General features: G+C 36.1%; 3 protein-coding genes across 5 annotated transcripts; 1 reads left to right on the top strand and 2 right to left on the bottom strand.

Annotated features, from left to right (window-relative positions):
• Window positions 1–905: 905 nt before the first annotated feature.
• Window positions 906–8,686, top strand: LOC147411832 (myb-like HTH transcriptional regulator family protein). Its single transcript, XM_086452920.1, has 7 exons — window positions 906–1,056; window positions 5,112–5,338; window positions 5,823–5,899; window positions 6,042–6,084; window positions 6,260–6,317; window positions 6,690–6,759; window positions 7,955–8,686. The coding sequence occupies exons 2-7, from the start codon at window positions 5,209–5,211 to the stop codon at window positions 8,498–8,500; spliced, it is 924 nt and encodes a 307-aa protein (XP_086309046.1). The 5' UTR covers window positions 906–1,056; window positions 5,112–5,208; the 3' UTR covers window positions 8,501–8,686.
• An 832-nt stretch (window positions 8,687–9,518) lies between these two features.
• Window positions 9,519–14,348, bottom strand: LOC147411833 (Calcium-binding EF-hand family protein). Its single transcript, XM_086452932.1, has 6 exons — window positions 14,095–14,348; window positions 13,977–14,020; window positions 12,034–12,282; window positions 11,421–11,623; window positions 10,429–10,603; window positions 9,519–9,894 (listed from the first exon to the last, which is right to left on the bottom strand). The coding sequence occupies exons 3-6, from the start codon at window positions 12,230–12,232 to the stop codon at window positions 9,776–9,778; spliced, it is 696 nt and encodes a 231-aa protein (XP_086309058.1). The 5' UTR covers window positions 12,233–12,282; window positions 13,977–14,020; window positions 14,095–14,348; the 3' UTR covers window positions 9,519–9,775.
• Window positions 14,349–15,246: 898 nt separating this feature from the next.
• On the bottom strand, window positions 15,247–23,699 carry LOC147411834 (alpha/beta-Hydrolases superfamily protein). Of its 3 annotated transcripts, none has more exons than XM_086452899.1 (14): window positions 23,542–23,699; window positions 22,708–23,343; window positions 20,466–20,547; window positions 20,239–20,342; window positions 19,860–19,986; window positions 19,641–19,735; window positions 19,026–19,149; window positions 18,140–18,220; window positions 17,557–17,655; window positions 17,169–17,354; window positions 16,800–16,940; window positions 16,636–16,710; window positions 16,099–16,242; window positions 15,247–15,650 (listed from the first exon to the last, which is right to left on the bottom strand). In XM_086452899.1, the coding sequence occupies exons 2-14, from the start codon at window positions 22,746–22,748 to the stop codon at window positions 15,447–15,449; spliced, it is 1,503 nt and encodes a 500-aa protein (XP_086309025.1). In that variant the 5' UTR covers window positions 22,749–23,343; window positions 23,542–23,699; the 3' UTR covers window positions 15,247–15,446. The 3 variants fall into 3 exon arrangements, with proteins under 3 accessions (XP_086309025.1, XP_086309031.1, XP_086309035.1); XM_086452905.1 differs by having other exon boundaries at window positions 22,708–23,353; window positions 23,542–23,692; XM_086452909.1 differs by lacking the exon at window positions 16,099–16,242.
• Between the last annotated feature and the right edge of the window lie 566 nt (window positions 23,700–24,265).

Raw genomic sequence — 24,265 nt, forward strand, 5'->3', positions numbered from 1 at the left:
ACTTTTTAATTTAAAATCTGTAATTATTTTTATAATTCCTTAAAAATCCTATCTTATTCTTGAAATTTGTGCATTGAGATAGTAAAATGAAGGTGAAAGATTTTACCTAAGAGATTAAGTAAGATTGATATTGGGATCGTTCTTTACTTTTCCAAAATTCCTATTTTGTTATAAGTTTAAGGGTGTTGAAGATAAAATCTTAAGGTTGAAAGATTGACTATTTTTTAGAAGGAAATTGAGCTTGAGATTGAAGATGAGGGCATTTATTATTGAAGTATGATTCAAAAATCAATTAGGTCTGTTCAAGTGTGCGTATTGTTAGGTCGGTCCAAGGTAATTTGAGTTGAATTTATAACTTATGTAAGTGCTTCTCAAAAAAGGTTTTGTTCTTTTGTTGTAAGAAGTCTAAATTTCAAGTCTACGTCTTCTCTAAAGAAGAAAGTAGAGAAAGAAAGAAACTCAAGAGATTAGAGGTTGAGAGGTTTGGGAAGATTGAGATCTAAACGAAAGTGAATCTAAATGATAAAGAGAGTTCTTATATCATTTTATCCATTTTTTTCATAGTGAAATCGAACTCTAATGCTCATACATCCGTGGACGTAACATTTGGGTGAATCACGTAAAATCTCGTAGTGTGGGTACTGTGATCTTACTCTTTTCTTTGTGTAGTTGTTTATCTTCTTTATATTTGTTACTATTAATTGAATTATCCTTCATTACCATTATCAAATAAGGTCTTGAAAGGTGTATCGTATAAAGAATTTGATTAAGTACCTAGTAAATGTTTGACCAAATTACTAAGTGAGTTTCACAGGATGTTCACATACACAACATTTATGTCATTTACTTTAGTCTCTGAAAAAAGACCTAGATCAAGGGTCATGTAAAAAACACACGGTTATTTGTAATATTGTCCAAAATGTATAGGGACATGTCTAAATCACCCATTTCCTGGCTATGATGAATCTCAGCGACCTTTTCAGCAAAAGTAAACTTTGAAGTTTTTGATTCTCTGGGCAGCTTTGAAGTTGAAGAATTACAGGAATATCGATCTGGGTATGTTTCTTCATCTGTCTTTCTCATGTTATCAATTTGTTCTTAATATGTTGTATTTGGCATTTTAGCTTCAATTCATCTTAATGGAGACAGAGTGTACTTCAATTGTGTTAAATTTTAAATTTTGTTATGGATTTTAGCTGGAAATCCTGTATGTATATATTTGGTAAGTGTTTATAGGTTTCCAGGGTTTGTTTAGGGTGGCCTAATTACATCAATTAAAATCATTGGTTTCTACTGTTAGTTCAATGGGTCTTGGTTGTTTTCAACTGAAAGATATGGGGAGATCAGATCTAGGTTGACCATAGTTTTCTTCTACTTCTGGAAATTTTGAGATTACTTTGATGTTTTTATTTTTATTTTTATTTTTAATTTTAACTTTTAATCTTTCCTGTTTGTGTGATGGGAATAATTAGACCTCCATTCAGGATCAGAAAACCAGAATCTTCCCTGAATGATCTTCTTATTTATAATTGGTTCCCCTAAAAGGATTAAAACCCATGTTAAGTAAAGAAATCACGCGTAATCGGGAGATATGGGTACCCTTTATTTGATGTTTTCTAAAGCTGTTTTGGCCTCCATTTTTGCGCCTAAGAAGAGTTTTCTATTTGTCAAAAAAAATAAATAAATAAAATTTGTTTGGGGCAAAATATAGGGATTCAAACATGCCCTTAGATTTTTCAATAATGGGTCTTTTTCTTTATATTCGCTTTTAGTTTTGTTAAAGATAAAAAAATCAAACCCATATTCAAGTAGTATGAAGTCAATAGAGTCCTAAAATCCAGCTGAAACCATCTTCTCCTGTATTCTCCAGTAGAGAGGTGTTTTGATTCTTGTTTGACCTTTTGTGTAGTGTATTTTTGTTTGGTTAATGCTGAAGTGACCTCAGGCTGGAACCTCATATTGCACTTCTTGACATGAAAGTGTATGGGAACCATGGATGCTTTTCATTGAGATACAAGTGCAAAGCATATATGGTTCCTATCCATTTTCATGTCAAGAAGTGCGATATGAGGTTCCAGCTTGAGTTCACTCCAGCACGACTCATTTTGTTTAACTTCTTGTACTAAATGGGAAAAACTTGGTTTCCATGTAAACTTAGATATAATAGTAGAACAGTCTTTCTATGGTATTTTGTATTCCACTTGTTAGATTTTGGCTATTAGATCCTGGTAGTTCTACAAGTTCTTTGAGTGTTTGAATGGCCCGTTTTGTCTTTTGGATGATAATCATGCACTATAAAATTCTGAGATTCTGTGAACTTGTCATTCTCAATTCTTTTGGGATTTTAGAAACTATGGTTTTCGTCAAATTGAAGATTCTCAATTCACATTAATATTATAAAATAAATTACCTCTATTGATAATCAACTATTTAAAAATGGTGAAGAAAGGTACGACAACCACAATCTTTTTTGCCATCTTTGACTCCTAGATTTTCACGTCAGACATCCCAAATTTCAACGCTCTGAGTACTTGTGGGTGTACTCAAAACCAAAATAACTACATATATTGTTTTGAACAAGAATTTGTGAACAAACTGTTGTGTTTTTCAAAAAGGTAAGTCCTATATTTATGTTACACATGGGATGAAGATAACTTTCACATTTATGTAAGAATTGTATTACTATAAACTGACTTTTGCATTTAATGGGGGAAGCCCCTTACATGCTTGTGTATGGAAAATCTGGTTTCACATTAATGAAAAACTTTAAGCCACATCAATTAATGAGAGAAATTTCTCAATGGAGACATGCACATTAAGTAGAGATGAAGAAACATCTTTAAGCTAATTTGATTAATGAGGGAATCCCTCATATTCGTGCATATACATGGTTTTATAAAAAAATCTTAGAAGTTATCCTTTTATTATTAAAAAATGAAGGGACCTTTATACAAATGCATTTTATTTCATATTTATGAGAAAATAAAATTTATGTTGTTATATTCATAAAAAAAAATTAAAAAATAGGTTGTTTCATTTAATAGGGATTTCACATGCATGCATGAGATGGAGTGGTTTTTTACATTTATAGTAAACCTATGTGGCTCCGAATTTTGATAAGGGACATGCGTGTGGTTTCGTATTTATAAGGAAAACATTTGGTTTCTTATACGAGTTCTCCTCATGTAATTGCATGCATGTGGTTTCATGTTTATGGGGAAAAGATCCCTAATGCATGAGGTCTCGTTTTTTGGGGAAAAAACACATTTCTTTGTTTTATACGTAGCTTTCAAGCTCAATTAAGGGCTTAGACCCATAGCAAAACAAATATGAGGTCGTGGGTACAAGTCCAACTTACCCATGAAAAAAATATAAAAATCAAATGTATATATTTAGTAACTTATATTATATGGTTCTTCCTTTTAGGAAGATTCCCACGTGTTAATGAGAATGGGCTTTGAAGTGGAATCTCCATAGGTTGAGGGTATGTAGCTAGTGCTATAATGAAAGTACCATCGTACTTCTTCCCATAACCGACACATTATGTATTGAAAAAATAAATCAATCCACACATGTAATCACATTGCGATCCTTTCACGTTATTCAATTATCACCAGCCAATATTTTAGTTGTTAGTCCAAATATTAAAGTGATTTGAGATGTGAAAATTTGTAGATATGTCCATCCTATGAAATCCCATATTGACATCATCATGACACTCTCACAAGTTCAACTAGATTCCTAAAATGCCTAGTATATTAGTCGATTATAACCTCAAGCTTTTGATGGATCGAGTGATCATAATTAAAGCCCATAGAATCCCATATGATTCTCATCAAAGGATGAAATGTTAATATGCACAAAATATCATCCTAAGCCTCATTCAATGAGGTTGGTATGCCATGTGACGAATCACATATCTAATGGGAGAAAACTGAAAGGATCTTCTTCACAATTCTCAAATATATGACAATGCATACTTACTTACTGATGGGAGAATCCTGCCCTTGATGGAAAAATTTGAACCGATAAAAAGCATCATTGTGCATGTGAGGGTCACAAAAAATAAGTTGTCCCAATGTCATTTCCTGTAGCCTTGTTAAAAATTTGAGGTTTATATAGATCCAATGCATTTGAGTTTACTCCATAGACTTACCATGGCCCAAAGTCATCCACAATTTTGCTTCAGGATGCTCATGTCTCACAAGTGAAATAGTTACCCATAATATGAAATGATTGCATGTGTCATCTACAATTTTGTGCCGCACCTTGAAGAGGCTACCTACGTACCCAAATAGGGATTAGACCTTTTGTGGTCATGGATGAAAAAGATCATCTCAAAAGAACACTTTACTTGGATGGGCACAATAATGGTAGCATATATTTGAATTTCATTGAAGTGAAGATGGATCTTTAACTTATTTCTGGGGTTTGACTTGCCTCTTATTACGTGCTTACCATAAAAAGAAAACAAATATGTGCTTCATTCTGCTAGGTTTGGGGCATGGATTACAGATAAGCTTATGGGATATTTTGTTGATGCTTGAACTCTAATCTAGATTCTTAAATCACAGAGGTATTAAGGTTGTTTTACGCACATATGCTAGCTTATTTTCTGGCATGTATAGCTGTAAAAATTGTCAGCTTAGTCTATCAAGTTTGGATATTGGAGTCTTTGATGATAAACAGATAGTGCAAAGGAAACCTTTGGACTTGGCCTGCTAGTGCAGGCATTCACAAACCCCAAATTCATGGCAGTGTAATTGTTTTTCTTCTTGCTTCCTAGAGTGATGTTTTCTTTTTTTACTTGTTTAGATATGTTCATGTTGCATTGGAACTGTGGAATTATGTTGCTTTGAAACTCTAGGAGAATGTGATCTTTCACTGCATTTGCATTTGATAGGGCTTGGATTGCTTTTCTATAAGCTTTCAAGGTAGACTATCCTTTCATTGCTGTTCTAGAGGATTGGCATCTACACCATTGTATGAACGGAATTCACTTATCTGAGATTTTTTGCTATATATGAACATCACAATCTGGAGTCCGAGTTAATCTCAGAAAGAATGTTCCTAGCAATATGGACTTGATGCATCTTTGTTCCTTGTAATAGGTAAACAACATATCAATCAAAGACCGCCCCAAGTTCAAGTTTAGTTTGCAACGAGTCATTTGTTCATAGCTGGCACTTAGAAAGCGGTGTTGGCACAATGGACCCCAGCAGTTGTGGGAACAGCCTCAACAACAATCCTAGTTTGGCCTCAAGGCAACGGTTGCGTTGGACACATGAACTCCATGAACGCTTTGTAGATGCTGTAGCACAACTTGGTGGGCCAGATAGTAAGTTCTCTCAAACTCAGTACTACTGTTTTGATTTTCTTAATTAATTGCAAATAATGGAACAGTTGATCATGCTTAGTGGGATTTGTGATATTATAAAATCAAGCAAAATAATGTTTATTTTTTATTGAGCACATAAAACTTTTACGACATGCAAAAATCGCAATGAAATACCCTCACACAAGAAACTCATTTTATGAAAGAGTTAGTTTCTTGAAACTCGAAATATCGTTGTGTCAACTTGATTTGATCATTATTTGGATTTTGAGGTCAAGGGGAAAACTTGGTTTGTTTGGAACCCAAAAAGACTTGGTTTAGTACCTAACTTGATCAAATGCATGAAGAATTTAATCAAGTGCATCAAAACTGAACTCAGTGCATGAAAATTGGAAAATTTTAACTGAGCAGTCCACCAAGCTTCTGTAATTGAAATATATATTATAGTTAATTTACATGCTCAAGGTTTTCTTTTCCACTCTTGCAGGGGCAACCCCTAAAGGTGTCCTTAGAGTTATGGGTGTACAAGGCTTAACTATATACCATATCAAAAGCCACTTACAGGTAAGTATCTGGAAAAACCTAAAACTTTCTTTGGGGTTTCTTTTGTTATCACAATCATTGTTTTTGTGTGTGTGTGTGTGTGTTTTTTTCTTTAAAAATTGGTATGTTAGTGATTAATTTCATTTCTGGTGGTTCAATCCAGAAATATCGGCTTGCAAAATACCTCCCGGAGTCTACATCTGATGGTATGCATATCTGATTTGCATCACAGAGTGTGTCTATAATCTACTATATTTATTCTTTAAATGACTGCATAGGGAACTATGGCAGTTTTCTTTTTTACTTTTTTTTAGTCAAGGCATTTGTTAAATATATATTCTCCAGAAGAGTGATTTTATTGATACTTCTTTTCAAATGTAGGTAAAATGGCTGACAAAAAAGAATCAGGGGACTCATTGTCCAGCTTGGATGGTTCATCGTAAGTAGGGATTCCTTTTATTGCCTTGTGTAATTTGGGGTTTGGTATTCAAATAAGCAAATTACCCACAACATTCATTAAACTTCTGTGGAATAAGATTGTGAGATCTAAGCAATGGCATTGTTGGACGCACAGTTGTACGATTATGAATCTGTGGTGGATGTACCATTAGAAGATTCTGACTAGACAGATGTCCCACTCACACAAATCCACAGCTAGATTGGATGGCATTAACATCCAATCAGTCACATTCTTTTGGATGATAATGAACAATTGAGAGAAAAGTCGCACAATCATTATTATCATATTAGGATGTATTTTTCTGTATTTATGAAACTTGATCTGAGGCCTACATGATGTTTATGTTTGCAGTGGGATGCAAATAACGGAGGCACTCAAGCTGCAGATGGAGGTGCAAAAGCGCCTGCATGAACAATTGGAGGTAAGCTTTTCTCTGTACAATTCTTACAAGTGATTTTTCAAAATTCAAAGAACTAAATTGCTTTCATTTGTCTCCTTTAACCTCATATTCATGAGTCCAAGGGGAAAATATTATAATGCCATTTTAAAAAAGAGAACAAACAATGGATACAAAACGCCAGAAGAAGAAGACCTTTGCAAATAATTTTTTGTATAAATATTGTGAACATAACCTGAGTAGCCAGTGAAGACCCTGAGACTTTGTATTATTATAAATATAAATATAAATATAAATTTGTAATATCAAAATATTGAGAAAATGTTCCTAGATAAGTGAAAATATTCATAAAAAACTATCTAACAAAAATCTATTTAGAGAATGGTACACAATAAAAATCAGGGAAGAAGAGAGCTTTTAACGTATTTTCTTTGATTTCGGTTATCTTAAACTTTTAAAAATTCAATCCCACGAATCATAACTTCTTAAAATTCTACAAATATCTTTTTCATTATGTTATCTACAAAATCACACTTCTAAGATAACAGATGATGTCCTTGCTTCATAAGAAAAACAGAGAACCAAATTTTAACATGTCATTGTACTAATTAACATATAATCTTTTTTGGAGAATGCTCGGTAGCATCTCAAACTGCCGAATTGGAAAAATTGGGTGCTTTCATATATACCTTTGTAGCGGATAAGTTCATGACCTTGAGATAAGCGGAATCCATTAACATCCCGTACAGGGTAAATCATTGCCTCTCCTACAGATTGTACCATAGAAGCCAATAATCTTAACTTGAAACCTGAGTGATCTTGTTCTCTAGTTATTGCAAGCATCACATCCAAGATCCTGCCTATTGTTCATTAATATTTACGAGGGAGAATCCACTTAAATGGTCCTTACTCTATTGGATTATCTTTTATATCATCCTAATGAGTATGTCAACTATCGGATACTTAAAATGTAAAATCCACTTCAATATGCTTACTCCTCTATGTGCCTAACATGTAATGATTAGGTTTACTATCCAACACTGTGTTAGCCGGTTGGACACTTGAATCCATGCTGCCATGGCTAAACATGTGTCAAGTTAAAGAAGGATCTGGGATGCATATTTGTTTCTTCTTTTTTCCAGCAATTTGAGTGGTGACATGGTCTAGATATGAGCAGAATACACCTAATACTTGTTTCAAATGGTTTGAAATAAAACAGGTCCAAAGGCAGCTACAGTTACGTATAGAAGCCCAAGGACAGTACCTTAAGAAGATCATCGAAGAGCAGCATCGGATCAGTGGTGTTCTCAATGAAGCACCTAGTACAGGCACCCCTGCCCCCACCCCTGGTGATAACTGCCTGGAATCTGACAACAAGACTGACCCATCAACTCCTGCTCCGACTTCAGAGCCCTCCTTCCAAGATAAGGCTGGTAAGGAACGTGACCTGACCAAGAGTTTATCACTGGATGAGTCTTTCTCGTCCCGCCACGAGCCTCTGACTCCAGATTCTGGTTGCCATATTGGTACCTCAGCCGAAAGCCCAAAAGCTGAGAGGTCAGTTAAGAAGCGACAAGTGAGCATGGGAACTACACACACACAACCAGAGATCATGCTCACACACCAGATACTGGAGTCAAGTTCGGGCACAGGTTTTCAGAGGCCATCTTCAGGTTTTCCAGTCAGGGAGCAGTTCTATACCTCGTTGGGTACTTCCATGGGTATTGAAGATCGGTCTGAAAATACTGCAGGACACAATCTATGATTTAGTGTACACTTAGCTGTTGACATTTCATAACCTTTCATTTTCTCTTTTTTTTTTTTCCATTTATGGAGCTTTTAAAAATCATTAGATAATATTAAGTAGATGAACTCGTGTAGCTTTTGAATGTCTCACAACTCACAAGATGCTTGGGTCCTGTTCTAATAGACATCCCCTGGTGTTCAGTCATTTCTCTCCTTGCAACTCTCTTTATGATCAAATGTTTATAGAGTTGCGTGGGCATACATGAATTTGTCTCCATTCTTATGTAGACTCTCTTTGTGCGGAGGCTACCCCTGCTTGGACCTTCATCGACGTGGAACTCAGCCACATAGTCACTGTTGTGGGTTTGATGAACCAAGAAAAAGTTGGAACTAGGACGGCCACAACCATTGCTTGAGGGTGAATCATAGATTAAAAATTAACTTCACCGTACTACAATGCCAATTAACGTATGACCTCAATTTTAATTAAGATTTAAATTGCTGCTCAAGGGACCCATCATATTTATAAATTGAATGGAACGTCCATCGATTGGAACTTTCCTTATGAGATAATACCTTGGACATGAGTAGCTACAGAATTTAAACCCTTGGTGATTCTTCCCACCACCCTTGGCCTTTAGGGCTATCAACTTTGCTGCTTGTGACGTGAAGCTGTGAGCAGCATAGTTGCTAGACCGGCTTATGAAATTAGTTTTTTACATCACGAAAATAAACTAGAAACATTCAGTAAAATGGTTGTCATTGACCGAGTATTTATTGCCCCGATCAAAAATAAAATATATCACTGCCTTACGAGCCCCCTTGGGCTTAATATCCCTCCAAACTGTCAACTGGGACGTCCATGTTGCTAATGTGCAAGCAATGGGCTGCAGATAAAGGTATAACAAATTTCTTGTTTGCGATGCTATTATTCATCCTCTGACAGTTTTTTCAGAGGGGTTGCAAATTTGCACCATCGAAACTACCTTGCAAGGCTGTGGTGTAACAATGACATACAACATCACACCATGTAAACATTTTAACTATGAAAGAAGCTTTGTTTGTCTTATTAGAACTGCATCGAGTTCCTTAGTTTGGTTCAGGCTATGTATACCACAAATTTGGATACCAAAGAGGATTGATGGGAATATTAGACATTAATCTCTACTCAGCCCTTATTGGAAAAGCAAAGCAAATCTTACATGGGAACTTGAATTCAGTAAAGCTTAGCTTGCATCCCCACAAGTGTAGGGCAGAGGGTCCGAGAGATGGTACGAACACATCATATGCAAAATTAAACTTTTTCATCCCCGCCTTCTTCCTCTTCAATTTCATCAATCCCAATCCAACGAGTGAACGCAAAAAGAAATTCCTTGAAGGTCACCATCCCATTTTTGTCCCAGTCCATTTCTTCTGTGACAACAAAAGACCAAGTACATGAAGATGTGAGTTAACAAATATGAAATAATAGTTCTGAATAAAGTATCGCAACACAGAATCAGATAAACATTTTGATATATTGGACACCACGGTTGTTAATTCGAAGAAGCAATTTGAAAATGTCACATGCTTCACCTAATGTATCAAATGAAACTGTGTTAATGGAGGATATGACTTTAAAAAGAATTGAATGGAGGAAATTAGTTCAGCTGACCCCAGATAATTGGGATAAAGCTTTAGATGATGATGATGCTGATGATCACAAACAACAGAGTATCAATACAAATGGAGTACTGACATACAGAAAATGGCTCGAATTTGAAATAGGACTTTTGTTTTGTAATTCAAATAGGGCCACCCTGTTAAAAGCTAATTAATTCAAGGAAAATCATTTGAACATATCTTCAGCTTGGATGATTTTCTATGGGGGAGTTTGGACTCAATACATGGAGATTCACACTGGTGTATATCTATAGAAAGAAAGAGAAAGAGAGCGAGAGAGCTGACCGAATCTTTTCATGGCTATTCGTCCAGAAGAGCGTTCGCCTGAAGTAGTTTCGTTTATGGCCTCAACCATCTCGTTCTTGCTCACATACCCATCCTTATTCTTGTCCAAGAAAGCGAATGCATCCACCAAAGTTTCAAATGTTGCCTCCAAATTTGGTAACCCCATCCGTGATTTCTAACAATTTGGTCATGGAAACCCAGAGATATCAAAGCTTCTCACTGTTGTTAAACAAAAGACAGGAGAATGATGTCATGTACTCCCAACCTGTACCATCCACTTATCTCACACGCAAGTAGGTTGAAAACACAATTATGGTGTCTCACCTAGTGCTCTTCTAGGTTCACTATCCTAATGACCCAATAAATAGAACTTCTGGGTGATCAAGGAAATAGAGGAAGGTAGGAACATATAATCAAAACATATTATCTAGGAGATCTTGTGGCCATATAGAACAAGGAGTCCCGTCCCCTCTGAAGTATGCTGCGTAAATAACAGTGAGGGAAGAATTTTCTTCCCAAAGCTCTGCCCTGACTCGACCATAGAGCTCAAACATAGTCAGAACAGCAACACTAGAAGAACTCACACAAGTCCAAAACGAAAGGCCTTCAGGGAATAGACTGATGAGTGGTTCTGCTTCTGCATCACTCAAATGACGCACTTATCTTGTGTTTGGAAAGAATCGCCAAGTCCGCAGAAACTAAAAGGCGTTAAAAATACTGAACTTGTAATTTGAATGATAAGAATAGCTAATACTACCCAGCGTGCAGGACACTCCAACAAAATTAAAACAACTATCACATAAATACTTATCACATACAAAAAAAAAAAAGTGTCTAAAAGAAAGGGTAAGCTGCTCTTGAACCCATTCACAACCTCAAAGGTATCTGTCAGAATAAAGCAACAAAAACTGGAAGAAGCACACACACACACACAAGCAACAAAAACTAGCTGAAAAAAAAATAATATAAAAAAGGTATTATATTTCGGATACAGCATGAAGGGCAGCTGGATCCTCCTTGAGAAGATAAACGAGGCAGAGGAGAACGATGAACTCATTGAACTTCATACCCATATTCTCATTGATATCGCATGCCTCAAAGAGATCGCTAATCTCCTCCTCCGAGAAAGCGATCTCTAGTTTATGGAAGCAATGCTTCAGCTCTTCTGGATCTATTGCCCCATTTGAATCCGTATCTATGAAGAAAAGGGAAAGATCTCAAAGTTAGCTGATACTAAGAAAAAAAAAATAGAAATGACAATCATCTCTCATTCTTCTTTTTTGGTAGGGTAAACTGAGACTGAACCTCAGAAAAACCATGCATCACTTCAATTCAAAAAACTGTCTCATATCTCAAGTTGGCTATAAAAAAAAATTATATTCAGGCAACAGGATTCCCTCCTCTCCTTTTTTTTTTTTCTCTCATAATTCAGGAAAGAGCAGACTAAAATCTTAAAAAATTCCATTTGAACATGATGGAAATGTGGCAATATGTTATGATTTCAAGAAGCACAGCACCAGTTTTTATTTTCTAACTGATTTCCAAAAGGAATAATCTCCTAGCACTTGAAGTATATCAACTGACCACCCAAAAAAAAGTACTTACCAAATTGCTCAAATATGGTCTTGCAGTTACGCAAGCTCTCATCAATTTTCGGGAATTTCAGGATTAAGCTGTTGAATGATTTCATGGAGCTTCCTTCTGATGACCTCCGTTGCATTGCTTCAACCATCTTTGCCTCGAGCTTTGTTTCCGGGATACAATTCTTTCTAGGTGATTCACCCTTTCCCAGTACACCTCCCATTGCAGCCCAGTAAGAAAAAATAGCATGCACAAAACAGACCAAATATGTGCCTGGACTTCAATAGAATGGAGTTAGTAAATATCAGATCTATGTGGTTTGCCAAAAATGAGCTAAAAAAAAAAGAAAAAGAAAATAATTATTTGAGAACATTCATCCTCATCACAATATCCCAAAAATTGGGGACAATCATATGGATTTTACTTTTCCATTCAACTCTATCTTGAGCTATATCGTCAGTTAAGGAATGTATGTATCTTCAATCAAAATATCAATTAATTGAGAAATCAGAAATGTTGTGCCTGATTCCTTCAAGTATATAAGGTAAACAAATGAATAAATGTTTCCTCCAGTCCAAGCTATCATTATATGTGATGAGATAAAGAGATGTTTCAAAAGATCAAACATGCCTAAAGGAGTTCAGATGCAAGCCATGAATTCTCTTATCTACTACTTTGAAGAGCTTACAAGGAGAAAAAGAAGAATCAGACTATACCATAATTGGAAGACTATGAAAATGATAGGAATGAGAGCCATGTACTTTTTATCAAGCAGATGTATTTTGCAAGTATAGTAAAGAAATCAATATATTCCAGTACTCCCCCCACCCCCAACACCTTTTTTTTTCTTGATTAATCTAGAGGGCTTCTATTTCCACACCAACTTTTGTTAATGCCACACCAATTCCAATGTAAATCATCAAAGAATTGCACATGGTTCAGGACTTAATTAAACTTCCGTTGGAGGGTAATCAATTTGTATCTCATTCATAGGGAGTGAGCTCTTTAAGTAAGCCCTTTCTTGCCCATGAAGGAAAAAGTTACAGGCGAGGCATATCAAATGTAAGTGTGTTAATAAAAGTTCACTCCGCCTGGTTGTGACCTTAAGAAACCTGTGATCGCTTAATTAGCACATGGAAACCTGCTATCTTGGTATGGTATGCTTGTTTGTGTTGCGTTTCACTTTAGAGATGAAATCCTTTGAGAACTAAATGTCGCACATGTGGTAGGGATGCAAGGGATATAGATAGATCATAGATGGACTAAAAGATGTTATCGGTAACAAAGCCAGTTGTCGATTTTGGTATCCTAATAATGGAAACTTCAGATTTCAGTATCTACTCTTAATTTGTTGTCCTCCATCCCACTCTGTAAATCTATATGATTCAATTTTTACTTAGAACTACAAATATGATCAATGGCTCTGTTCGCCACTTCTTAATTCGAAACTTCTTGTTATTTTTATGAAGCTCTCCAAATCAATGATCACTTAGTAAGATTCTTATTTAGATATCCCTCAAATCTGACTTCAATTTCATGACCTCTATCCAAACCAAGTAACCACACGGATCGAATCAATCACCATTTAGACTCTTGTTTTCCTCTTATTCCCATTCTGCAAAATTTTTTAATCTTACACCCTAATTTTGTCGAACCTAAGATATAATAATTGGATCTAATAATGGCAAAAGAACATCAATATGATGAAATAGGATTTTTGTTTCAAAAAAAGCTTGCATCATATAAATAACTAAATAAAGAGAATAAAGAAATTTGCTTAGAGCCAAGACTACCTCTTAAGAATTAAATTAACAGCAATTTACAAAATAGAGGAAACAAACTCAAGTCTAATTAGCTAATAAGAGAAACCAAAAAAATTTAACAAAAACAAGAGATACAGAGAGAGAGAGAAAAAGAATCTAAGTTCAAGTAAACTAATCAAACACAGATACAGCTTACAGACTCACCTGGGCTTGTCTAGTCTTCTTTTACTGAATCTTCGTATGGCAATCTGCAAGAAGATCATAACCATTAAAAGATACCAATTTAGAGAGAGAGAGAGAGAGAGAGAGATTTAGAGATTACTTTGAAAATCTGTGAGAGCTTTGTTAACGCAGAAAAGAGGAGAGAAGAAGAGAAAGAGGAGATGATGATGAGGTCGCAAGGGAACTTTACTAAACTTGGGAGTTGGGAGAGATGGAAGGGGGAGTTCGTTGAGTTATCTCAGATTTCTATGGGTTTCTCAACCAATATTGGCGCTGCGTCCACCACGTAATCCGACTTTCTTTCACGCCGTACAGACATATGTACGCAATCACTCTAGAGCTTACTTTAATCAATAATATAATTCACATTTTTTTTAATTTATAAATAATTCACATTCTTTTGAATTGTTCTCTCTTCTTTTTCTTTCTTTTATAATCTTTAACTTGCATTTTCTCTCTAATAATCATTACTATTGTAATCGACATCTTCGTTGCATTTTCTCTCTAATAATCATTACTATTGTAATCGACATCTTCGTTGAAAATGTGTGGACCTCCAATCGAATATTATTAAAATTTGAGAGCTTCTATTGCTACACCAACACTTACTAAGAGCACACCAAGATATACGCTGATTCTTCCTTGATACATGTGAATTGGTGTGCCCTTATTAAAAGTTGCTGTCGCAATCGAACGAATCTCTTTAAATTGTAATTGCAAACAGATTCTGGTGTACCCTTGTTTTAAAGATCGGAAAATCACCTCATTATTATTTGTGAACGAGACGCCAAAACTGAGTTCCTCTTCTTCCAACTCCTGGGATTCCTCTTCTTCCATCTCTTCTACATTTCTGTTCCTTTCTCCCAATTCATAAAATCTGAAATTGATCTAAAATCATCTGAGACTGAGATGACTTTGCTAGAGCCATCTCTGTATCACAAGACACAAACCCTATATCTAAAACCAGTGGACGTACCATTAAATTAAGGTGTAATAAATAATTTAGTGAGGAATTAATAATTTGGATTTGGCCTGATAAGTTGATCGCCCTTGAAATGGTATTGAAAACCAATTTAGAAGGCTCAAAAGTGGTCCTGGTCCTGCATCCTTTACCTAGAAAATTAGAGGGGACAAATGGATCTCCAAAACACCCTCAGCTGGGGCTTCCGATTACATCATATGGCAACCCAGCCACATTCTCAGGGCTAACTATGAAAAGTTCAAACAGTTGTGTGTTTAATTTGCTCACTGATGACATAAAAAGGCCAAAATAATCCTAAACAAAACCCACATTCAGAATTGAAAGCGCATACAATACAGAGAAGCCATTTTAAATAAAATCAAAACCAATGCCTATGCCTGTCACTCCCTACTGCAAAGGAAAACAGAAACTGTAAATGAACAATGGAGAAGAAAAACTACTGTTACAAAACACATATGGTACAACAGCAATCATGAAGACCGATGTCTCCTATGGTGGTTCACTCGCTTCAGAATGCAAAGGCGTAGACGCTGTCTTAATGATTCTAATTTCTCAAACTTTTCACGCTTGGGCTTTTTCGGATGGGTTGGAGTTATCTTCTCCTCCTTTGGTGGTAGGTCTGATGATTTCCGTTGCATCCTTCTAAGAGGGGTTGCAAGGGCCTTTAATGTCATCTGCAATCAATTCAAAGAAAAGAAACAAAGAGAGAAAATAAATGACGCAAAATCTTACACAAAGTAGTGAACTATAGTGCTGAACACAATTTAAACACCGATGAACATTGTGACATGGTCTGTCCCAGGATAACAATAATAACTGGATCATTTTATTCTAAGAGTTCCAAAAAGTGGGTCAAAACCATGCTGATTATGATCTTCAGAAGGGAAATTACCCCCACCCACAACCACCAGAGTGGTACAATATAGATGGATTGATTTCTTTTTTCATGATTTCCAATATTTATCCTCCTTTTTATTGAGTTTATCTTATTATTTGGTAGCCATTATAAAGGCACTTTTTGTGAGACCTGTGTCTTGCTTTAGGTATTTGAAGTGCCTTGTCCACACCTCTGAGGATTTGTGGTGGCATAAATCCTCAAGGCTATAGAAAAAAGGAAGAGACCTGATGACTGTTGTTAGCAGTCTTCGTCCAATCTGTGGAAGAAGACTCTTCATCGCTGCCTCCTAGAGAGGAGCATCTTCCCCAACTCTCTCGATTTGAGCTTGAATACGAGCAGCATTCCGCACTCTGCCCGTTTGCCTTATCCTGTAAAGTAACCAATTGCAGGACCAAGTAAGCAGTAACCCATTTCAGACAAGTAGCTAAATCCACACAATACCAGTTAGCTATGCCAGAATGGAACCAACTTTTAGGCTTTTAGCAACTAAAGTTTCAGATTGTTAGCATGGTTAAGGGTCGGTTGTCCAGAGGGATAATTTTGAGATTATTGGCCTTGAAGTCCTTGATTAAGAAACATGTGTCATATTGAAGACACGTAAGGGGTTCTCAAACAAAAAAAAAACATCCACGGAAGCCATAAAAAAGAATGTTAAAGCATGTATTTATATTGAGAGTTGGGAGTTGGGAAATCAATTCATGAGAGGGAAATTACCAACCAAATTCAGTTTTAGATCTCAGAGACAGATCAAATAAGATTACCTGCAATTGAGGCAGATCATCACCAATGTTCTCATCCAAATCAGTATTAGTATTATCTTGATCAAGAAGGGAATCCTGCAATTATAAATTAAGAAAATTGAAGAAAGATGTTAATAAACCAACTGGCTGGGGAAAAAAGTGAAACCAGAAACTACGAAACGTACAAGGACATTTGTAATTGGTGCAATTTCAGAAAGAAGACCATCTACAGATTTTGCAGTTGAAATGCTAGGAGGAGCTGACGATGAGCTTGCAGCATCAGCACTCGCAGTACGAAGACCAGTGACGATCTCATACAACAGACTCTAATACAACGGAGAGTAACTCTATATTAGTTCAAATGGTTAAGATATCATGACAGAAATTATATCATAAAACATGCTACTATCACATTACGTTTAGTACTGTTCCTCTTTTAGATATTAAGGATCCAAAAAAAAAAAAATCACTTTAATAGAAAGTGAATCACTTCATAAAGACGCATTATCAGTACTTAGATTTGCAAGGACCCTAAATGATTAGATGGAAATTACCTCATCCATACCAGCACCAACCTTCAGGTTCCCCAAATCATAATATTTCTCAAGCTTACTCGAAAGTGAAGAAGAAAATTGGGGCGGGTGAAGGACATTGTAGAAGAAAATGGAGACTGAATCATAATAAAATTGTGGCCTTGAGGAGTTGTGATCGCCATCAAATTTAATAATATTTTTATCTCCCTGCACAAAGTTCAAAGATCAGAAATGAACTGTCACGTTCTTCACATAAATCCAATAAAACCTATATGAATTAATTACGCACTATGTACTCTTAATATGTGTTTAGCCAAGGGTCAAATGCAATGCAATGCTGTATAGAGTATTTATTGGCAAATGTTAACCAATGTACGCAATGCATCATCTGAAATGAATAATATAATACCGCATAAGACTTGAAGATGAGATCAGAGTGGTGCGGTTGAATGAATATATCCTCAGAAGCATGTCCAAATAAAGCCGGAATAAAAGTTCTGGGTGCAACCTGCAGGTGTGACAGATCATTGACATATTGTAAATAGTGTTGTGTTAAATGTTTAACTATAAGCAGGGAATGGAGCAAAAAGAGCACCATCAATCTTTGGTCTAGAAATGTGGAAATCAAATAAATTGAAGTGAATGAAGTTGGGAAGGGAGTGGAGCTCAAGCTCGAGCTCAAGTTCGATAATGGAACAGAGGCAGCTCTACAAAGTGGGGATCTAATGCTTGTCTAAATCCTGGCCATTGGACTATCCAAAGAGTGGACCACCCAAACTCTCCAAAATTATGAGAAAAAAAAATTCCCATTATTTCGACGTCCAGATCATTAGTAAGAATGGATGGTGGAATCGATGAGGTCCATGTCCAATGGGACCTAATACAAATTGAAAACCAAATAATATGCTGGGGAAGGCACTGACTAAAGTACCATAACAAGTTGCTGAACAATGAAGGGGGAGACAAATAAACTCAATGTCACACACACAAACCTGCAAGCAATTAAGGTCCTTAATGTCAAATTTTGCCTTTTTCTGGATGACACGACGCATGTATTGCACAGCCATTTTAACCTGATCAGAAGGAAATAAGTCTCAATGTGATTAAGAAATTGAAACACCCAAAAACCTACTTAACCAAGCATTAATCACACCAGCTTAAATCAACTAAATTTAGTAATATATACACTCAAGAAATAAGATAATCAACAGGTGCAAGGATTTAACAGATTAAAAATAGACTGATGTTGCGGTAACCATAAATTAGAAATATCAGTTAACTTGTAAAGTATGAAACAGTGGATGATAAGTTCCAGCCAGGTCCTTGCATTTCAAAAATAATAACATTGCTGCTTAGCAAACACACAAGTCAATTTATGGAAAGCCTTGGAGCATACATGGTGAGATACCCTTTACTTCATACGGGTTTTCAATCTTGATATGCTGCTAGTGACATCTAGAAGCTACTGATGTATTGTTGCTGGTGGATTTAACGAGGACTGGAGCTGGTTCACAGTTAACAAATAGATAAAGATCAATCAATTCGAGTTTACCCTCTTATCATCATCAAATCAAGCTTCCAAAAACAACCAAGGGAGGGAAACCAAGATTGAGGAAACCTTAGGATTAAATCACCATATGATCAGATTCACAACACTAATAAAATAAAACCTTAGAAAGCATTTTTATCATATTGTTAATGCTCAAATATATACTGATTTAAAGTAAATGGCTATGCACCATGCCAGCTAATTCTTTAATGCTGAAGTAAGAACATATTATTACTCTATAAAGAATAAGAGTAATATCACTTAAGAATTGTCCACTTTATCATCGTGTTGAACACAATGAGAGAGATAGAGAGGATGAAGATTCTTACAGTGAATTTTGGAAGCCGGATTTTGTACACATCCACAAGTTCCATCATCAAATCAAATAAATTAGAGAAGGCACTATCCAACACCATTCCAGCTATTGAGGGGTCTTCTGCTCCATAAAGAAGGCTGCATTATATTTGAAAGAGCAAAGGGATGACAATATAAAGAGGTTCTGTAGATATCAGTTCACAACAGAATTACTTGCTATTTATAATGAAATTCTAAATGTTAATCAAGTGAAAATTCAGATCTGTCCAGATTCTTAACAGTCAAGTGTAATGAAAAATCGTATATTTCTCCTCTTCACATTGACCATAATCAACAAGGGCATTTAAGCCTTTCACAGACAGATTCCATTGCACAGGCAATATCAATAAAATGAAGAGCTCTACCAGCAATTTTAACCAAAACATGCTCCACAGTTTAGTGCAGAAATTGGAGCATGGATTTTTTAAAAAGATGATTGCTTATAAGGTTTATCTTTGATCCAAATTCTCCACGAAATAATGGAGAAAAAGGGAAAATATAAGGAAGATACATGAATATGACGATTTTCTAGGAGGAAAATCTGAGACAAACAAGACTAAGAAACTATTCTATGACTACAAGATGTTTACCTTGTGACCGCACCCATTGATCGTCCCCAAAGTCCTATGCATGAAATTTGTTTGTTGCTTCTTAGATAAGACACCACAATTTTAAGGTCGTCTTTCTGACAGGTAGATGAACAACCACATCAAACAGTAAGAAAATTTGCAGGCTTAGAATTGGAAATCCATAAAATAGAAAGATCGACAAAACACAATTATCACGGGAAAAAACAAGGACCAACAAACCTCATGCCAACCAAGGCTGACATAATCACCACCGGATAAACCAGAACCCGAAAAATCAAGAGTGAAGAGAGTAATATTTGAAGGGAGAAGGATTACAGCAGCCTCATTTGCATCAGCTCTACATCCACTGCATCAATTAAAAGGAATGAAATGAGCTAGTGCTAGCTTCTCCATACACAAAATACTCTCGACCTTATAAATGTAAAGAACATCTAAACTACTTTTATCAAAGATAGGTTCAGTAAGCTCATTGCTCCAATACATATGTAACAAATGCTTTCTTATAAAGTAACATGTATGCGTGTATGTGAAGTCATATATGGCCAGAAACCAATTCAAATTCCTGGAAAGAAGACATCCTAAAAAACCCACAGTATACCTGTTCCCATGGCAGTAAATAACACAAGGAAAAGGAGTGTCTTCTGGGAAAACCGAGGGCACATAATGACTGCACTGCAAGGTATGGCCCCTTCCATTTGTGAGCTGCTAATATTGAAGAATAGCCTAGTTTAGCAAACGTTAGAAGGATGTGTGCACCAATTGTGTAGCAAATTAGTAATGAATACAATAGACAGAAAAGCATTGATAACTGATCTCTGTACTTGCCTCCAAGTCTTGTCTTTTATATTTCCTGCCTGCAAGAGTGAAATCTGCTTCCCATAAATACTGGTCAGGATTATACTCCGCCCTGTATATATCACCAGTTCAGATTCAAATCAAGAATACCAGAATGTGTTGCACTGCATGACGATGCAGCAGAGAAAGGTCTAACATAAATAGTATATGTATAATTATAAGGAGAAGAATCAACAATATTAAAAGTTACAAACAGGAAAAGGAATTCCCAGACATTAGGAAGTGTTTATAAATCCCCCCTCTTGGTAAAAGGTTGGAATCCCATCAACTTCTTTAAATGTGGACGGAAGTGATATTGAGGGAGTACCGAAAAGATGAGATCGTTCCAGAACACTCGGCATACTTCTGGATAAAATGGGTATAGTTTAAATTTTATGTGACGTAAAAGCACGTAAATTCCATACACAATTCCTATTCATCATGCCTATCCAACATGACGCTGGAGTGTGGATGACAATCCAGAACTGTTGTTAAGCCCAAAAGACAAAACCATCCTCATTGGAGGCCCATTACCAAGTCAACAAACCATAGAAAAACCCCACTTGCAAATTGAGATTTCAGCCAACATGCTTAGCCACTAAGGCATGTCGCATATAGGACCTTGAATGTCAAAATTTACCGTTATTAGTCCCTATTTTTGGTTCGAGAAAGTCTACATAAGAAACTAATTTGGCTCCAGCAAATTCCAGTCTATTTCTTGACAATTAAAATAAAATAGCCAAGCGAGTGAAGAAGGGTATTGAACCTAGCACTGCTATTTTACCTTTACCATTCCCAGACCTCAGTACTTACCAAGCAAGCACCTTCATCTGATTTCCATCTTAGTTGATTTTTGTAATAGACTTCTAAATTGGAAATTAATGAATTAGAAATAGGAAATTCATTGGGTCAAAGTTCTAGAAGTTTTAAGTTAGTTTCTATTTAGGTTTTTGTAGATATAATAGAACTAGAAGTTCTCTAATGCTGATCTCTATGCATCTATAGATGGTGTATACTGAAGAAGATAAAATAATTGAAGTTCTTTTATTTTATAGTTGCAACGCTGCGGTCCTGCCTGTGAATTCCAAGAATCGGTGGATTGACCACATCTAAAAGTGAGGTCATGTAAGAGTGGGGTGGTTTTATTTTGGTGCATCCTACGAAGTGGTGAGATCATACTTTCTGTTATCTCCCAGCTTTCACTAGTTTACTCATTTAATCCTTTTTCTTTGTCAAAAAGATACGTGGACAAATGCCGTAACTAAAAATATGGCTCAAGGTAGATTAGAATGTCAAAATAGGATTCATATTGCCATTTGTAGTGTCCGGGGTAAGGCATAGGCGAAGAAACTATTCTTCACCATCTATTTATTTGTTCATTCAACCACCCACGGAACCCGAACTTTTCATCCATTTTTCTATGAACCAAACCCTAACTCTTTTGCAATTTGTTCCCACAACATTCCCATGTTCAGTCTTATACATTTGTCGCAATTTCATCCCTATTAGATCCTAGAATAATATCATCATTTCAAAGCCATATCCAAAATTCTAGAGTCAATTGAATGAATCTTCTTCCTCCATTCATCTCCATCTAAAGCCATGTCTTGTATTCAATCAAGTGTCTTAAAAGTCTACTCTCATAATCTTAATCCACATCCTTTTTGACCTCCAACCTAAAATACCTTTACTAAAACCTTCTAAATCAGCTGCCCATAATTTTGTTCAGCTCCTTGTTTGAGAACTGGTCCCATCTTTTTAGGTCTCCAAAACCCAACTAAGACCTGACCTACTTGTTAGACACCAACCTTAAATGTTCCCCATTAATAATCCTGAACATTGAAGTCCGAAGAAGACACAAAGGAATCTGTTGGTCTATATTACTTCAAAAGGTCTGAGCATCAGCCACAGTGTGCCCTATATTGCAAGATAAATATAACCCTTATTTATTTTTTTCAAAATTTTCAGTGCAACATCAACGATTCAGTAAGAAATGTGCAATTTAAATACTATCTTCTTATTAAAAACATAGGCATTCACATATCAAACCAAACAAACAAACAGCTCAAGAAATCTGGTAAGATCCCTTCAATAGACATGAACTGCATTTCCTTTAACAAATTAAGCAGCAAAACAAATCATAGAAAATGCAAGATTTGTGCGGTCTTTCAGGTGAAAACATAACTGAAGAAGATTTGAATAATCAACTATTGCAAAGCTCGGAGCCACATACCTGGGTGGCCGAATAACGAAATTGATAAATTGATCGATCATCTTCCTCACAAATACCGCTCAAAGTCTATCCTCCTTTAAATACTAACACCAAGAAGCGAAGCGGAACCTCCAGGAACCTCAAATTCAATATTCCACCATTTTCATATCTGAACCCCCTCCCAAACTCCCGTAATAACTCTACCAATGAACAAAACTCTTGAAGGAAAAAAACTTAAAACTTGATGATCTTCTACACACAAATGCATTCCCCTTCACCATTTCCAGATCTGCAACCGCAGATGCTCCACAGGTGTCAAGAAAAGCAGACGTTGTCGAAAAGGAGTCCCTCAATTGCCTATCTAATAACCAAAATAGTAGTTCCAGATCATCAAGTACAGACCATCAATCTGAAACAAATCCCTACTCTTCCACATAATTTCCCTTCATTGCAAGATGTAACATCAAGAAATCAAACCAAATTCATCAAATTTCCACTCCACTACCAAAAATCGTCGTGAAACGCCTCGATAATGACTTCAGAAACGCAATAAAACCAAATTCATAAGATCTCCTCTCAATCCTTCTCCAGTTTTCAGATCTCGAACTTGGAAAAACTCCACCAACCCTCCGAAGCTCAAACTACTTCAAGAAAACCCTAAAAAAATCTAAGATAAATAGTTAAGCAACGAAACTATGAAAAGCAAACTTTAAAAAAGCAGAATCGAAAATTCAAGTGATGCAAACGAAATGCGAAGTGAAAAGTTTCGCGAATTTAATGGCTCTCTTTGGAAAATCGAGTTTCAGAGAGGGAAAAAAATACAATTATGAAAATTAGGGTTTTTTTAGCTCTTACCGCAGGAGAAAGGAGGACAGAGAGCTAAACCTGAGCTTCAACGCCACATAAAGAAAATCCCATTTATGAATATTAGCTGTTTATTTAGAGCTTCTTGTGTCATCGTCCCAGAAACGAACCAAACGAACCACTCAGGTTCTAATGCCAACGTATGCAAGAAAACAAACTAAAAATCAACTGGTATTTTACATGGACCAAAATATCCTTGTAGACTATTATTATATCCCACTATCATCATAATCTAATAATGCCAACATATTTGGTGTTGAGTTACGATCCAGTACGGTGTTCCGTTGCAATAAATAGGAATGTTGACTAGGTGGCACATTTTGATTGGTCAGTATACACATTGAGATGCATGTACAGCTTGATTAGGAGCCCGACGTGTTTTAAACTCCATCTAAAGCCTGCCACATAGACACAGCTCCTATTTATAAGAACGGGATATCGTGAGTCTTTGCTGTTTTCAAATGTATGGCAGTTACTAGTTGCAGCCCATTCTATAGAGTTGGCGCAAGATCAAATGACACTTGGCGTTCCGATTATTCGTAGAATTATGATGAATGCACGCAGCTGATGTGGCAAGGGCATAGAACCGTACATCTTTTCCTTGTGTATCCCGATGAAAACGATTTATGATTTTGTGCCTTTGTCATGTCATCTGTGTATCCAACCAATTACCAAGACCACGACTCCAAATTTTAAGACCCTCTTCGTACTATGA

The sequence above is a fragment of the Akebia trifoliata genome, chromosome 1 (assembly GCF_017979445.1).
Source record: "Akebia trifoliata isolate Shusen 1 chromosome 1, ASM1797944v1, whole genome shotgun sequence".
In the NCBI taxonomy this organism is placed as follows: Eukaryota; Viridiplantae; Streptophyta; class Magnoliopsida; order Ranunculales; family Lardizabalaceae; genus Akebia; species Akebia trifoliata.